The 18,585-nt window shown below is 33.8% G+C and overlaps 1 protein-coding gene across 1 annotated transcript in view; it reads right to left on the bottom strand.

The window, feature by feature from the left end:
* The window catches only part of LOC118188280 (cyclin-dependent kinase-like 4), a 98,710-nt gene that overhangs the window by 52,039 nt on the left and 28,086 nt on the right, over positions 1–18,585 (bottom strand). The window contains exon 4 of the mRNA XM_085807358.1: positions 10,472–10,544. Coding sequence (XP_085663484.1) covers positions 10,472–10,544 — 73 coding nt within the window. The remainder of the gene's footprint in view (positions 1–10,471; positions 10,545–18,585) is intronic.

The raw sequence follows: 18,585 nt of genomic DNA, 5'->3' as shown, positions 1-18,585 counted from the left end.
ATGCTTCTGACTTAAATAGACGATTTATTCTGGCCATGAGGTGCATTGGCAAAGGACTAGCAGAGTGTAAAACCTTTTGTGGACTTATCGACTTACCATCGCCTGTCGCACAAAAATCTTATGACAAGATTGTAAGTCATATACATGCAGCTACATATACTGTTGCAGAAAAAAGTATAAAGAATGCAGCTGATGAAGAGGTCCAGTTGACTGGTACCATGGATTTGACAGTTAGTGGCGATGGCACCTGGAAAACTAGGGGCCATTCGTCACGTTTCGGTGTGACGTCTATAATTGGCAGTGAGACAGGCAAAGTTATAGACAGATATACTTCTAGTGCTAACTGTAAAGGTTGTAAAACTGCGAAAGATTTTCGTTCAACAGAAAACTATTTAGAATGGAAACGTCTTCACGCGAAAGTGTGTGCAAAAAATCATTCGGGATCATCTGCCAAGATTGAAGTGAACGGGATGGTTGAAATGTTTTCTCGATCAGAAGAAAAATATGGTGTTCGTTATGTGAACTATATTGGTGATGGTGACTGTAAAACTTATTTAGCACTTTCGAATAATAACACATATAGTGATCCCATTTCTAAAATAGAATGTGTTGGTCATGTTCTTAAAAGAATGGGTACACGTTTAAGAAAATTAAAAAGTGAATTTCGTGGAAAAAAGCTAAGTGACGGAAAACCTCTTTTGTGGTAAGGTCGTCTTACCGATGTCTTGATCGACCAACTTACTACGTATTATGGTAATGCCATACAAAAACACTGTAACAACTGTCGTGATATGCAGAAAGTAATATGGGCTATATGGTATCATAAACGCTCGAATGATGAAGCAATTCACGATTTTTGTCCAGATGGAGCAGATTCTTGGTGTCAATACAAAAAAGCTTTTTTTACTGGTGCACTGAAAAATTTTAAACATAAAAAATCTGTACCTGTAGCTGTTATGGATGCCATAAAGCCTATTTTTAAAGATTTGTCTCACCCAGACTTGTTAAAAAGGTGTATTGGCGGGCGAACGCAGAATGCGAATGAATCGTTAAATTCATTGATTTGGACATTTTGCCCCAAAACAACAAATTCTGCAAAAAACATTGTGGAAATTGCAGTAAATTTAGCTATAGCAAGCTTCAATGATGGAAAATGTGCAATTTTATCTTTGATGAGTGAATTGCAATTGACATCTGGTGCTGAAAGCAAAACATTTGCTAAAAAGGCAGATGAACTTCGCTTAAAATTTGCTAAGCAACGAGCGCTGATTAACAGTTTAGAGGCTCGTATAGCTAAGCGAAGGGAGAAAAAGAAACAAGATGAAATGAATAAGCTAAAAGAAGGAGTTGTTTATGCACCTGGAGCATTTTGATTAATGTTACTAAAATATAAATGAGGAAAAATTAATATTAAAACTTTGAATTGAGTTTTCTCAAAATGTTAAATTTTAAGATTGCGCGCATAATTGCTTTCAAACTATATATGATAAATACATGAAAACTGAATCATATGTGTATCTTTATATTATCTACATGTTAAAACCAAACAATATCATATTTTGATAAAAAATTCTAAATTTTTAATTAAAAAGTATCGAAATATTTTGATAATTTTTAATTTTTTTAAATTGTTTTACCATTTTATAAATTTAAGTAGTTTTTTTAATATATTCTGGTTTTAAATTAAAGTTAGATATATTCTAAAAGGATTTTGACCAAAAATTGTTTTCTGCATACCTTTTTTTAAATTTTATGATGCGCGCCGTACTTATTGATATTTATTTATCTGTTAATCATGAGTATTTTAAATCAACAACTTTAAAACTATTATTGAAGTGAAAGTTTTTATTTTTGAACACAATGTTGAAAAAGGTGTGTGTTTTACATCTATAAGCAAAAATTAGAAATTATTATGATATTATTTGTGTATCAGAAGGTAGCGTTTAGTCATGTTTAACATTATTTCGGTTAACGCAAAGGTACTGTGCCCCCTTAAATCCGATGAAGCATGTGTGGGGCGCATAAGGACGTCGATTTTCATCATTAAATCTCCCACCTAGCATTCTCCAGGAGTTTCAAGGCGCTGTTCATCGTGAATGCATTTTTTACCCCAGGAACTCATAGACAGTCTAATACACAACGTGGGAAATCTCTATAAAACTTGCATTTTTGTCAGGAGTGACCGCATACCTTATTAATCTCCTTATTACTTTTTGTAATTGTAATATAATTGTAACATTGTAAATTGTAACCTAAACATTCTAATATCATCTTTTACATACTCAACTTTATGTCACATTTCCTGTGTTCTTATTTCAATTTATGTTTTTCAGAATCAGGAATTTTTTTTTTTTTTTTTTTTTTTTTGGCTGGGGTGATACGTTAGGGTATGAAAAAATAAAGATGTTGTGCAAGTTCTATGCGCTTAGAAACAAAAACATTTAAACTGCTTGAGTTTTTGGAGCTGTTCTTTTTTCTTCCCTTCTCCAGTGTGTTTTCACTTTGAAGAAAAACAGCCGTTGGAATGACAATGAACTTTGGATTTAAAGTACTCTTTGTTATGTTACACAAGTTTCAGACATTCTATCTAATTTTATTTTATGCGAGCTAATTTCATTGAAAATGTTGGCTTAGATTATGTGAAGGTTACACCAATATTTCTGAAATTTGCAAGATGACTAATGCAGTAAAATATTGTTTCTAAGGTAAAATATATAACTTTCACATTACAATTACAATAATATTTTACATTAGTGAAATGATTATTTCTTTTACACTAGATTAATGGAAACTGCTTCCACATTGAATTGCAAACTACATACTCAGCAGTAATTGCACGCTACAGGAAAATAGTGCTCTTCCAAATCTTGTGTGCTAGAGCACTCCTTTATTTGATTATATGGGGAGAATCTGCTCAGTGTTTTAAAAGGAAAATTGTGAAACTACTGAAAATATAAACATGGTGAAATTTCATAGGTTCAATAGACGGATTAATCTGCAAGCTTAAAGAAAACTGGCCCACCAGCGGCCGAGCGGTAAAGACGCTGAACACTGGTAGTTCGGTCTGAGGTTCGAATCCCGCGAACGGGCGGCTGCATGGGCGTTTTTCGTGCTTTTCCCCATGTGTAACGTGTATACGAGCCAGTTTCCCTTAGAAAGTCCTCCGCGAAGGCATCCCTCCCTTTAGGCAGATAGCCCTCGTGTGCTTTGCCATAATTAAATAATCCAATCCAATCCTTAAAGAAAACTAAAAAGAAACAAATCATATAAAAATATAATATATAAAATAAAAAATAAAAATCCGCAAGGTCACGAAACTGTAGTAGAAATTTTTGAAAATTAAACTGCAATAAATATACTACAAACATTTATAATATTATTTTTCTATTTTTATTATCTTTTTTATCTTCTTATTTTCTGCTTTATAGAAAATATTTTACGACATTAACTTCTAAATATAATTCACAAAATCTTTAATAAACCAATCAATGGATATGGAAAACAAGATATGCGACCTGAAACTGCAAAGAAAATCCAACTTTCAAATTCATAAGTATTTAGTATATAAGTATTTAGTATAATGATTTGAGCTGTTAAGCTATCATATATTTTTATTATGTTTCTCAAAGAAATCGAATTCAGTGAAAATTAGTCTTGTACATTTACCTCAAGGTTTTAATTTTTAGCAAAACTTAATGGTTTCATGCTAAAAACTGAAACAAACCTACTGGCGGTAAGAACTTAATTAATTTCCAAGATAAGCTTTAGGTATAGAATATCCTAAAGCTTAATAATAGATAAAGAATATCGTACTTAATGCATTATGCAGTCAACCATGAAAATGTCGCTAAGCCGCGCTATTTAAAGCATCTTATGGATGAGCGTGACGTCAAAATAGACTCATAACATCTGAGCTTTTGTCTGATGTAACCGCGGTTAGTTCTAGACAAGCCACCTTTTGATTTTATGGACAGAGATATACATTAACTGTTATTGTTGTATTTTTTCTTGCATTAAAAGGTTAAGTTATTTAATTACGGCAAAGCCTCGAGGGCTATCTGCCTAAGGGAAGGGATGGCTTCGTGGAGGACTTTCTAAGGGAAACTGGTTCGTATACACGTTACACATGGAGAAAACCACGAAAACACCCATGCAGCCAGCCCGTTCGCGGGATTCGAACCTCTGACCGAACTACTCTTGCATTAAAAAAATTATGTGACTGCACCCCTGCTCATTTATAGCTGGTTAACTTAACATCTGTTGAATGAGGAAAGGAACAGCTGAACATGGCTGATTAAACAGTAATAGATTAGAACAATTACCTGCAGGAAGTTTGTGCTCATAGCGTTCTAAATCAAACTTCAGGCAAAATCGGGAGTAGTAATAAAATAATAAAAATCGACAAAAGACTTTTTACGAAGCGCAAAAATGAAGCAGGTCGAATGCTTCCTCACACTTGCTATTTGGCGAACTGTGCAGAGAATGACAAATGTTTTAAGATAAGAGTTCTAAAAAAAGTATGGCTTAGAATTCTGTAGGAGCGTCTGGCCCAACTTTGGTGGATATCCGCCATCTTTCATGATAGCCAACGTTCATGGTAGCCAAAGTTCACGGTCCATAGGATAATTCGTAAGTATCAGAAATATTCTGCTTTTGCTGACTAAGAATATATCTGTATCATAAAAGCTTAATCCTTTTTTTAGAATCTGTTTGTAGTTAATTTTTTGTTTTGTTTTTGGAAAGTGTTAGTCATTGCTGAAATCATTACTCATAAAATTATGTAGTTGCTGTCGAAATCAAAACTTGAAAAATTTCTTGGATATTTGTTATGAATGAGTCTTTATACATGTAGCAATCTGGAAATAAATGATGACGTATATCAGATCGCTTATCTATAAATTAAGAAATGGAAATGAAACGGTTTTCTCTTAAAAATTTACTGTTAAGTTCTTGGAATAACTATTATGCTAGCGTGAAGTGAATCTGTTATTGTAATATCCAGTTTCCCTGAAGACCGTTACAACAGACGTTGCAATATGCGAATTCGAGAATAACCTTGAATCGAAAAGCAAAAGTACTAAGCGGAAATCGGCACATTCTCTGAAAGCCAAAGAAATTCTGCCGTCGAAATCAAAATCAAAACAACATTAATTGTTTTTAACTAAGGAATTAAGTTAAAGAATTTGTTCCTGTAGGACAATCTAGTTGCATGAGAGTTTCACGTTTATCAGCCAGATTTTTCTAGGAAGTTCTCGATGAAGGCATTCCTCCCTACAGACGGACAGCCTTAATATTCTTTGAGGGAATCAAATAATCAAATCCAATCTCCTCAACTTAAAACTAATATATATAATATATATATTTCCAATATAATTTCATTAATATTCGCTATGTTTACGGTATGTTTCTGATGCTGTTAGCCTTCTGACTTTTAAAGCCTCGAGCTAATATTTATTTTATAATAATGTGAATAAAATGTTTAAAAGGGGTAGAAAGTGTTATATACTATAGAGATATATGTATATATATGTGTGTATATGTATATATAATGTTTCGTTCCAGAAGCAGTGAAAACTAACTTCCTTGACCGCTGAATCAATTAAAAAAGGGCAGAAGTTGTGCATTTTTTCACTTATTAATATTCATTTTAAATAGTAAGAAAGGTGAATTCCGCTGTTATAATGATTCACTGGTGAAAGTCGTCATCTTGAGTTGCATATTCTTGACACACGCTTTGTACATTTTTCATTGAAGACTACACTGACTACCAATAAGTATTTGGACACCTATGCAAATGACGATATCTGCGGTCCTAAGGTACATCACGGACTCCGCCGGTATATATCGTGTAGGAAACAGCATCGGCTTTAGTCGCATGCAAGATGCCTCGCAGTTCGGAGCTCTCTGATTTCGAGAAAGTTATAATTATCATTAACAAATGTGGCCGATCCTTAAGGGACATATCTAGCGATCTGAAGTACCCAAAATCGACAGTGGCCTATGCGATTAAGAAGTGGAAGGTGAGCGGTGATTGTCGAAATATGGCCCGAGTCGGCAGACCAACGAAACTGGGAGATAGAGACCGACGAGTGCTGTCCAGAGAAATTCGAAAGAACCGCACCCAACCGATGGCCGTCATCCGCGAGGAGTTTCAACAGGCATCCAGGAGTATTGTTTCAATGAATACCATCCGTAAGGAAGCACATCTGCTTGGTTTTCATGGTCGTGCTTCTGCCCATAAGCCTTTCATCACAAAGTCTAACCGCGCTGCTCTATTAATGTGGTGCAAAGCACATCGAAATTGGACCGTAGATCAGTGGAAACGAGTGAAGAATCAAAGTTCACCCTTTACCGTTCGGATGGCAGGGTCTGGGTCTGGCATCTACCTGGAGAACGTCTCCTGCCAGAATGCATTGTGCCAACAGTCAAGTTCGGCGGAGGTGGAATTATGGTATGGGGGTGTTTCTCCTGGTAGGAGCTGGGACCCTTGGTCCCCATTCATGGTAAACTCAACTCCGATGCCTACTGCACTATTTTGGATGACAATGTGCTTCCTACGTTGTGGCAGTTTTACGGGTTGGACCCCTGTTACTTTCAGGACGACAATGCCAGTTGTCATGTTTCGACGTTAACCAAGGCTTGGTATGGTGCCAATGGAGTTCATCGAATGGACTGGTCTGCCCATAGTCCAGACCTGAACCCTATCGAGAACCTCTGGGACGACTTGCATCGCCGAATTCAGGGGTGCACTACCCGTGCAAAATTGGTGAAGGAACTTCTATGTCTTCTCCAAGCCGAGTGGAAGAAAATACCACTAGCTGTCAAACAAAGACTTGTGGAAAGTATGCCCCGGAGGGTCCACGCTGTAATTACCTCTGGAGGCTTTACCAACTATTGATTTTGAATAAAGTTAGTTTTTCTTTTCTATCACAGGTGTCCAAATACTTATTGGTAGTCAGTGTATTTTCACTGAGCTGTCATCAGGCATCAGATAAGTCGGTGTATTACATGACTAAGTGTGCTGCTCGTTGTCGTTTTACAGTTTTATTGAACCTCCAGGAACATTTCAGATAAACATGTGTTTTGAGCTCTTGAGTCCATTTAAAAATGGGAAAATAACTTTAAATATTATAATTGGTAAATTACTTTACAGATTTTCGCAAGAAATTCAAAACAATTCATGAATATAAAATTCCAGCTCTTTTACAAATATTTCTTCCGCCCTCTTGGCATCCTTTCGTTGTGTGGTGGTCTACACACTGGGCCGTATTCCAGAGGCTGCGGTTCGATTCCCGATGATTTTTCACTTCTCCTGCTTCCAAAACAAGTACCTAATGTCTCTACAGCAACGCCCGAACTGAAAGGGTGTTGCATGATGATTCTCCTCACCCAGGATTTGGCGATTGAGTCCCCTAAAAACTCCAGTCGCCCTTTAAAAGGGGGAGTATATAAAGTATTTTTCCCGCCTTCTTAGCATGCCTTCGTGGTGTGGTGATCTGCAAACTGGGCGCGTATTCCAGAGGTCCGTGATTCGATTCCCGGCGAAGGCGTTGCTAATTTTTTACTTCTCTCCTGCTTCCAAAAAATACCTAATGTCTCTACATATTAAGAAGAAGACGAAAGGAAACCCAAAACTAATATAAGATAGTTTTTTATTTCTTGCAGACCATAACAAGAAAAATAAGTCAGAAGAAAGAAAAATAAGAAAATGATTAATAAAATAAGAAAAGAGTGAAGATTTTATATGTAATCAATGAACGTCATTATGCTTGAAGACGAGCAGACAATTAATATTAAAATTTTAAAGTTTTCAGTTATTAAGTCACACCTCTTAACTATACGATTTTCAATGCTTATTTAGAACAAAAACGACTTGTAAATATTTTAGATAATCACGTTTTTTGTTGTTGTTGTTACAGAATTAAATAGATTAATTTATCATTTTGTTACAATCGCATAAATCACAGAACAGATATGCGCAAAGAGCAAAACAAGAGTTTCTGTTTTATACTACATTTTATACGTATATCATCTTTATAAATCAAGTTAAAACTGCACAAAACTGTTTTTAAATTTTGCTAAAATTGCCAGGCAAAATCTTGTGTTTCTTTTCAATACTTTAAGGATTCTTTCAAATGTTACTGTTATTATTTTGCATAGAAGAAATCCCCCCCCTTTCCCCACCAGGCAAAAAGGTCAGACCAAAAGCAAATGTCAAATTTATTATTGAAGTAGTGTGCGATAATTCTACAGGTGAAATTTTTAATTTAGAGCTCAATTCCGTGTGATTCTTAATTATCCTTAATTTACGGACATGAGTATATTATATTGTATTCCTAGAAAGCGCGATTCCTGGATAGTTCAAAGTAATTATTATTGGGACCGAAAAGGGCAAACTGTATATGTGAATCAAATTCTAAATATGCCGATGTTTACATATGGAGTTCTGTTCCAAGATTAGATGAAAGCTATCATTATTTGAATGATTTTGTTTATAATTTGGTAGCTTTTTAAGGAATTTATTATCTTGTAGAGTTTCTCACTTTGTAAATGCTATGTTACTGTTGACCGTGAAGAACCTAAGTTGAAGTTAAGAATTTGACAGGAAACAAGTTTGACTCAAAATTTAACTGTTAATAAAATTAACATAATTCATACAATCTTATCAAAAGTTGGTATCTGTTATTTAGGGTGTTTCATATTAAATGGGATAAAAAGAAAGCATACCCGTAAACGATGTAATTTCTTTATTTTGATAAATCAAATTTACAGTGAAACTATAATTCTCCAAGTTTCTATCGACATTCTATGTCTGCCCCTCTTGTGGCATGGCAAATATCTATGAGGTATTTCTTTTCCTGCCACTCTCGGGATAGAATATCCTTTGTTAAGGATTCGAGCACTTCACTTATTCACTGCTTCAGTTGCTGTAAGTCCTAGGAAAATGAAGATACGAACATTTTTAGCAAAACCCTCACAGGAAAAATCATTTTGGATTAGATCTGGGGATCTCGGTGGCCAACAAAACATTGGTATATCGTTTGACCCAGCACGGCTAATCCAGTGATGGAGTGGGCTGTCTTTCAGGTAATGGTGTATGTTTTTATGCCAGTGTGGTGAAGAACTGTCTTGCGGCAGAATGAAGCCGAAAGCCGCTTCATCCAACTGCGAGAACAACTGCTCTGATAGCATATCTTGGTAAATGCAAACGTTAATCGATTTTTCCACCAAGAAAAAAGTAACATAACTACAACTTTTGCAAATGGCACAGAAAACGTTCACCTTTGGACAATGACCCTCATGTTCCATTATACCATGGGGTTTTTCTGTACCCCGAAATCGTAAATTATGGCGATTAAATTTGCCAGAAACGTAAAAAGTGCTTTCATACGTTAAACACAAGTCTGTTCACGAAACCATCTACCATACCTCTAGCCAGCTTATCTTACAAGTTCTTGTCGGAAGTTTTAACGTCTGCTCCATCTGAAAGGTGTATGGCCGGAACTGTAGACGTTTTCGCAACACATGCCACAACGCCACATGAGATACATTAAGTTCAGAAGACGCACGTTGATTTTGTGGGATTTCGTAAAAATTTCAGGAATTTTTCCAACCATCTCGATTTTGGCTGCTGTTCGTCTTGGACTTACACAAGCAGCCCGTATCTTGAAACTGCTTCACCGTTCGACGCTGTGACGATGCGGTGGTTCTTTGTAAAATTTTGTGCAAAAATTCATGAGCGCTGCTTGAACCATGTGGTTGCTAGGATTTCATGTGTTATTTTATGGCCATCCGGTAGCTTTAAATTATCAATTTAAGCAGAAAATACTTGATTTTATAGAACAGTAATAGCAGATACTATTTTACTTCAAAGTGAAAGGGAAATAGCTGTATGAGTTACCTTTGACTTGTATCTTAACAAAGTTCGATTAGTGAAACATGGAATCTTTATTAGCTACTTTATTTAGTTTGCACTTTTATACATATATACATAAAAGTAAATTTTACTGATTATTAAGTGCTAAATTTCATGTTTTTAAGTTTATCATAAGTATGCACGAATAATTCTTAATAGAAAAAAATTTGATTTTACTATTTTGATGGATTGGCAGATTTCATGATGTTAGAATGCTAGTTTATTTCCCTGGTGTCAAATGGAATCAAATTTAACGTTTTTGGTATTTTTATTCATTTATTTATAATTATGTTTCTTGCTTATTACGTCAAATATTTTTGTAGGCATAAAGGTAATGTGTCTTGCAGATCATTGTATTTACCAAATGCAATTCATGCATACGAACAGCAAATGAGGGCATTAAAATTTCAAAAATCATAAACTGAAGTAAATCTTCCTCAGTTGAAATTTAGTACTACCAGATAGATAGTTATAGGTCTTATTTTTACATTCATAGGGGAAAAATAGTGATTTTGGATTGGCCAAGGTCATGAAATTTATGCCATGCAGACTTACGTTATGTTCATGACAAAAGTTAACAGCTTGCAGGGTTTGCCATATGATCCTTTTTGTCAAATTTTCTGGAACCCTAAAAGATAAAAATTTTCACTAATTAATGTTAAAGATATTTTCTGCATACTTTATTGTTTACTTCAAAATTTGTTAATTTAAATCACACGAGATAAATTTATAAAATATATTTGACAGAATTTCAGAGAAGTACTCTATAAAAACATTATTCTTCTGAAAGACTATTCCTTCACTCTCTCATAGCTTTCATATTTCTTACTTCCTTGAAAATTGTTTGATTTCTTTTAATTTTTTTCTCTGTTTTATTATGATGGTCCCTGAAATTACGTTTCCTGATATTTCTCTGATTTATGGTCCAGTGAAAATTTATTCTGTCTTAGATTTTCTTGATCCAAGAAGTTCTGTTTTAAGTTAAGAAAATCTGTCTCATTCTACTTCAAGAGTTTCAAAATTATAGTTTCATGAGATAAAATTTTATATAATGTTCAGGTAAATAAATCCTTCTTTTGACGAGCTTAAGTTCATATGTCACATTTGTTTCACGAAATACAGCATTGTTTAGAAGAGGTCATTTTTTTCCCAGACATTATTTCTTGTATAATTAATTCATTTGTATGAAAACCAGCTGTATCGGGTATTTCCTGCCCGATCAGTAATGTTACAGTTTGACGATTAGTATAGAGATTTCACTGTTGGTCTTTCCAGTGCATATTTCGATGTAAAGCTGGAATACTATTATAAGTCTCTTCTGTGTTTACAGAAAAGTTGCAGAAATAGAAGGAAATAGTAAAACTTTCGTTTAATTTATTTTAGATGAGTCAAGGAAGTTTCCATTTTTCAAAGCTTTATGACAGCGTAAGTTTAGTCAGCAGTATTTGATCATTATATTAATAATAAAACTTCTGTTAGTAATTGCTATAAACATTTTTGCTTGATGTGGATACACTATTGTATTGGGCCGTTGTAATTAACTATAATAATTAATTTATAATGACATATGATTAAAACGTTTACTTCAATAAGAGAGTGCTTTTGATTCAAAATCCACATACCCATAAAAAACAACTATTTCAAAAATATGATGGGTGATGAAAAACGTTTCGGCCAGTTTCATAGTGAATGAGATTTGAATTACGCACAATACCGATCAGTTCTATAGGGAGGGTATTTTCTATTAATTAACAGCACTCATATGCTATTAAAATGTTTGCAATTATGCATCCAGTTTTTGATGAGGTAAGAGAAACTTGTTACTGATATACTTACATACATACATACATATAATTTAAAATTAATTTAAAATCAAAGCAAATTAGAATTTGATATTCAATATGGCAGAGCAGAACAAATCTTTTTACTTACGTTAGTTTTCTTAGCTTGTTTTCACGTTTTTGCACTTTTTGTACCAATTCTTTTTCTTTTGCTTCGCCATTAACTGAATATGTTATCTTTTAGAATCTTAGTTTAATATTAAATTATAAGAAATGAATTACTGCAGTTTTCAAAGCAAAATTTAGCTTCAGGTTAATTTGAAGTAAATTTTCTTATTTTATCTAATATATGTATGTGTATATGTAACCTAAAGTTAAACTTCAAGATCAGAAAAAATGTAATGTTAGCTTGAAGTAAATGTTTGAGACATGTTCAGTGAATATTCATAAAATTTAATACAAGTCTGTGTCTTTGAAGGGGAAGGGAATACTCTACATCCTTCTGCCGATGCTGATATATTATAAATATGCAAGTCTACGCCCCAACAGGGAAATCACTCACTCGCCGAAATAAAGACTAATAGGGCAGTAATTTTGCCATTCAGTGAGGTAATTCCTTCCAATGAGGCTAGGTGAGGAAAGAGAAATGAAGACCTTTATCCTAATACAGCGGCTTTGAACGGTAAGTCCAAATACATCTTTCTTGGATAATTGTATGTATACTGGCATTTAGTAACTATAGCAGCTCTATCAAGGTTTTCCAGTTTATTCCATAATGGAGCATGAAGCTAAAGGTTCAAATTGGGGCGTAGGAACACTTAAACTACGAGGCGAGCCGAAAGTGTTCAGGTGGGATTTAGAGGTAGAGCAAGAGCGGTGAGATATCCTTGGACCCATTCCCCGAGGTATTCTCATTTAAAACTGGGACAAAATCGTACTCTCATCTATATATGGAGCCTAAGGCCTATGCCAACGATAAATTCAATCCTGCATTCTTTGCCACGATAATATTCGTGAGGTTGGTTCTGATGTTTTTTTTTCCAAGTAAGTGAGATAAGTCACATTACCTGGAGTAATATGTTGCGGCTTTGATTACCAGTGGCGAAACGAATTAACAGTTTTCGCGGTTTTCCATGTATGTAATTGGATTACAGCAGAGCTTTCTTGAAAAAGCCTTGAAAAGGAAACTTCCTGAGTCAAACTGTGTATTTCGTCATGTATTGTTTTCCTTTATAATTACTAAATTGTACTGATATCTCATAGCCTTGTAAATTTTATATTTTCATTATATTTTTATCGTATCTGTGCTATTTCTTTAATCTGCTTGTATATTTTCTTAGGCTTTAATCTTATCCTTAATTCTGCCGAAGTTTAAAAAATTTTTAATTTATAATTTTTATTTTCTAGCGTTGCGTTATTACTTGGAGTTTTCAGGTTTGTCGCTTTCATTGCTTCTGGCAATAAAGCATGAGCGGTCCATTTTTAATTTTTTATTGTGTACACGTTTTTTCATCTTAGATTTTCCTTAAATACTCACTTTTTTTTTTTTTTTTTTTTTTTTTTTTTTTTTGCCATAGTTTGTGTTAGACGTAGTGAACATTTTTCAATACAAGGTCACCTGGTAAGAATTTTGTAAAAAATGCTGTATGTATCTAAACACATGTTTACAGTTTTGCATGCAATCTAGGATTGTATGAAATAAAAGGAAGATAAAAGAGAAAGGAATTTTTTTTAATAACAAAGATGCTATCAAAGGTAAAAATGCACGAAATTGTCACACTAAACGCAACGCAGTTTGAAAATTATGATATATATTTAAAAAAAAAATATTTGTTGTCACATAAAAATGAAATGTCATTGAATGATATTCATTTTACTTTCTTACAGATAATAAATGATTGCAGAAATATTAAAATTTTTACGTTAAGGAGGCAAATAAAAGAAGTTTCAGAAATATCAACATTAATGTTGCGTTTTTACATTGCCAGTCTCTCACGGATTAAAAATAAACTATTTGCTATGCTTAGCCGTAATTTCATGTATTGCAATGCTCGGTTCTAAAATCAGTTTACATAGTTTTGTTATTTTCTTTAAATCCAAATCAAGATCCGTAAACTGAAATTTCGAGGTATTCTTGTGCCTCACATGTTATCTGAAAATAGTAATCTACCTCAGTGATTTGTTCTAAAACAAGAAAACATTCTACGAGTATGTTAACGTAAACGGTATGTTCCACAGTATTTTGCTACGCTTGAAAAAACAGTTCTTCGCTCCAAAGGGATTGGTGGCTCGTAATGTGATTAGAGCAAAACGTGTTAGGATAATCTGCTTAGAGCAGGGATATTCTCATGGAAAATATTTTACAAGAAACAACTCGTATTTGAGACGCATAAACCTTGAAAAACCTTGAAAGCATCTACACTAGCTTTAAAATACTTTTTTTCCAAAACCAAAATCAGTCATATTATCGCATCATTCTATCTGGAATAGCTTTAAATTCTCATGTTTCTTTAGTACTTTGCTTCCTTTTCGTTGATTATTCTTTTGAGCTCAGAAATTTAAGAATTCCTATTGGATAAATATAGTTTTATATAAAGTTAGTTTTCGTAAACATATGCATTTAAAGCCACGTGTAAGCTGTAGATTTGATATAACAATCAATACTGATTACTTATAATAGGGCAAACTAAATCATACGATAAACAGAATGATAGACGAAAACAACAGAATGGATAAAAACTGCTTTAAAATAGAAGCGCACTGTCTTGGACTCAAAGATTTTGCTCAAAATTTGCATAATGATAACAGACCTTAAAATGAATACATCCGTAAAACTATAACAACGTGTCTGCAGGAAATAACTGGAAATGGGAGCAATAAAAGATTTGTTCTTAGGAGCGTAAATATCACACTAGCTTTCGAGAGCAACAAATGGAAAAATTAGCACTTAATACAAAAGAAATAACGTGTCACAAAATTTTCATGAGTTACAGGCCAACGCAGGCGAAACATAGCCCACAGAAAAACCTCTTTGGCATATCAGCATTCTTTATCAAGAAATTAGGTACTTAGTATTAAGTATATAAATGGCCTGTTACATACAAAATAGAAATATCTGTAGTAATGAGTCAAGAAAAAAAAGGAAATAACCGAAGTTTGGAAAACGATTAGGTGATGTCATCTGAAGGACTAATAGGAAGTAAAAGGCCTTTTCAAAGAGGCTTCGCGACAATCGGAAGCAGTACAAGTCTTCAATGGTAAAAAGTCTATCATTTGGTTGCTTGTGGAGTAGGTATCAAAATAATGGATCAGAGTTGTAAATGGCAGTAAGTGGACGTTCTAAGACTACAGCAGATCAAGATATCTATTTTTTGCATCAAGATATCTATTTTTTTTAGTCGTGACATCTGCAGGCATGACACTAGTCGTGCCTGCAGATGTCACGACTATTGTCGACTGCATTAACTGAATTAGGCACAAGACTAGCAAGACTAGTGACGTGTCTAATTCAGTTGCTGCATATCAACTTGCTTCCGACTTTAGAAAGTCGTCAGTAAGAGTCATCAAACAGTTCATAAGCGGTTATTTGCACAATAAGTGGTTTCCATTTCACTGACAACCTCTTAAACTTGACTCAAAACCACCTCAACTGCACTCAGCAAGATTGTGTGTGGAGGAGTTACAGCTTGGTCTGCAAACTGTTTCCCAAGAGTTGTTGGTCTGCAGGATGCCGAAAACTCACTATCATAATGGTAACATCAGCGAAATGTAAGCAAACGAAACGAGAAGGCGGTAGATCGATGATTTGAGCAGGGATTGCTGTCGGCAGTCCCACTGATCTCTACATCTTCTCTTTCAGTGTTGTGACTGCAGTGCGGGATGTAGGTCATGCCCTCCTTTAATATGTTCACAATTTTTTTTTTCTTTTTTGCAGTCAGGAGTTCTTATACCATTTTAATTGACAATAACGCATGAGTTCCCAGAACTTGTATTACAGGCCAATATATAAAATCGGTAGCATTGTTGGCTGCAGAATGGTTATCGAGATCATCCAACATGAATCTCATGAAGCATGTACGGGTCAGGTTTGAAAATGCTTAATTTTTAACTCAATATTTCTTTTTTATTAAATTTTTTTATTCGGATTTTTTTTATCTTCGGTACTCATTCTTGTATTTTTAATCTCTGCTGTGAGTGTTTTCCCAAAATTGACCCAATCTGCACAAAACATATCATGGTAGCGTATACAAACGTATTTTATGATGCATAGAAGTTTAGTCTCGATTTTCTTGCTTAGTTATCAGAGATGTGCTTTCACAAAGATCTTCTAAAAATATGCATAGTAAGAACAAAGTTGGTGACTAAAGTAATACACTGTCTTAGTTAGGATATTTAGACTTTAATAACAACACATGAAAAAAATGCTAGATTTGTGTGACTGAAAGAAATGCAAGAATGGTCACAGATTTTCCACCTATTCTTTGGAGGAGAGTTAGTCTAGTCCCCTTCATTTGTACTGTTTTTATAGAAATATTATGCATAATTTATAATTTCTTCTTCAGTGCTACTACTATTTCACCACCACCACCACCACCACCACCACTTCTATATCTGTAAACTTACTAATACTACTATCACTATCAGTCATCATCACACATCACGTGTAAATACATTTGTGTGTATCGGTAATGACGTGACATAAATGAGATGATCTGAAGATCTATTTGATTTGTAACAACTTTTTGGGCTGTTTTATTTCGAAACAGATAGATATCAAAGAGTTTCAGCACATGATATTTATTTTTTTATGTTACAAGGCGTCATTAAATATACAATATAAGAATGCATATGACACAAATTTTGACACCAGTACGGCAAAACATATGCGAAAAGAAAAAAGGAAAGAAAAGGGAAAATTAATTTTTGAAAATAGTTTTACAGTTATGATCGGTTCATACATTTATCACGTAGAGGGAAATATAAGATGGCCCTGATTTTATGAATTCAAAATGAAGTCATGACATGCTTTTAAAGAGGATATTTGCGCCTTTCTGCCAGCATTTACATAATTAAATTATATTGGGAGTTATATGTTACTAATAAGATACTTGAAAAAATCCGATTACAAAGCTTTTCAAAATATGGGAAAGAATTAATTGAAATTGTGTCAGTATTGTGGATGAGAAGGTCTCTTTTACACAATACTAAACATAGAATATAGCTTTTAATATGAACCTTATGAAGTAAAAATTTATGCTACTAAAATCAATGCACATAATTTAATAACTAAAGATGAAATTTTCCTTACTTTTTAAATAGTTCAAGGGTATATTTCCCACGTATCCTCGTAATTCAGTGGACAGTACATCTAGATAATAGCTATAAAGTTTTGGATTCGATTCCCGTGTACGGCATGGTAAATTTTTCAAGGTTTCTTTCGAAGAATTTCTAATAACTCAAGAACTTTACTTTTAAAATTCATAGAGATATATATGATTAATAGTTTCCCGGCTAGGGCACGGATTCACTAAAGTAGTCCAATAGGGAAACCATTAATCATCAAAATAAGAAACTCTTATTTCGTAATTTACCCCTAAACTTGAATGGCGAATCTTCAGTTTTACGTGGTAATAGATAACGAAATGTATTGAAATTAGCTCTCGAGTATCTCCAGAACTCTGCACGTAAAGGTATGGGTACACTGCATTTTAGTTTATTAAATTAGCATTAATATTTAAAATTTTGCTCTACGGGAGCTATATGGAGAGCTAAATTTTAAATTTGAAAGCTCTAAGACTGTTTTAAATAATTTATCATGTTTTGAAAAACTTTTCTAATGGCAGTATGTCTCTAGGTTTCATACTTAGAAAAAAAAGTTTGTAGCCACTTTTCGGATATCTTACATAATGAGGAAAATTTTAGAAAGGAAACAGGTGCAATCGGTACTCAAGGCGTGGCGTATAAAATAAAATGGCACAGCAGAAAATAAGGAAATGGCTATTCCTGAAATGGAAAGAATACGAGAACTTTTACACAAAACGAGTTAAGACGTTTTATGAATTAATTAACATTAAAAAAATTTTTTTTGTCATCTATATATACTCATATAAGATTTTTTAAATTTATTTTTATTTAAGTGAAGCTAACTAGACACCACTTACTTTTCTTTAGACGAAAGTTTACAGTGGAATCTATAGTATGTAAGAAGAGTCTTCCTCTTTTTATTTCGGATTCCTTTTATATTACAAATGTGTAGGAAATTTTATATTTAAAATTCTCCAAAATGTAAGCAATGTCATTCAAATGTTTAAGAAAAACCGAAACGGGAGAAAAACTAAACTGTTGTAGTTATCACCAAATATTTTTTTTTTTTTTTTGGTTTCGTAGACTGAGTAACTAATGCGAAATTACCACTAGGGGGAAATTTAATAGTTTCAGGGGGAAGAGGTCAGGCTCTTGTTCAGCTGTTGAGTATTTAGTCTTAGTTTATGAATATAAAAAACTACTTTTATTCAAATTTTGGTTTTTACGAACATTTTCGATACGGCTCGTTGTTTAATTTATAAAACACATTAAAAAGTAATCCAAGTCTAAATAAACGTATATATGTATTTTTCAAAGTTTGAAGAGGAGTGAAGGGGAAATAATCTTCTGACAATGGTGAAAGAGGTGCGTGGGGCAGAAAAAGGTGGACAACCACTGCTGTAGACTATCTCGGAAGACCCTTCAGTCTTAGTCTCTCGGTACATACAAAAAATGATTTTTGTAACGATATACCAAAAATGCGTCATCTTCCCAGAACAAAGTTACGACGTCTGCATGGGATTTCTTGTTTTGCGATTTATATTTCATCATTAAGAACTGAAGTGAAATATTTGGGGAGTATGG

Source organism: Stegodyphus dumicola, chromosome X1 (genome assembly GCF_044657685.1).
Source record: "Stegodyphus dumicola isolate Sdum_Otavi_A_Nest chromosome X1, ASM4465768v1".
In the NCBI taxonomy this organism is placed as follows: domain Eukaryota; kingdom Metazoa; phylum Arthropoda; class Arachnida; order Araneae; family Eresidae; genus Stegodyphus; species Stegodyphus dumicola.
Note: the sequence above shows the minus strand (reverse complement) of the source record. Positions and strands in the feature narration are given on the sequence as shown.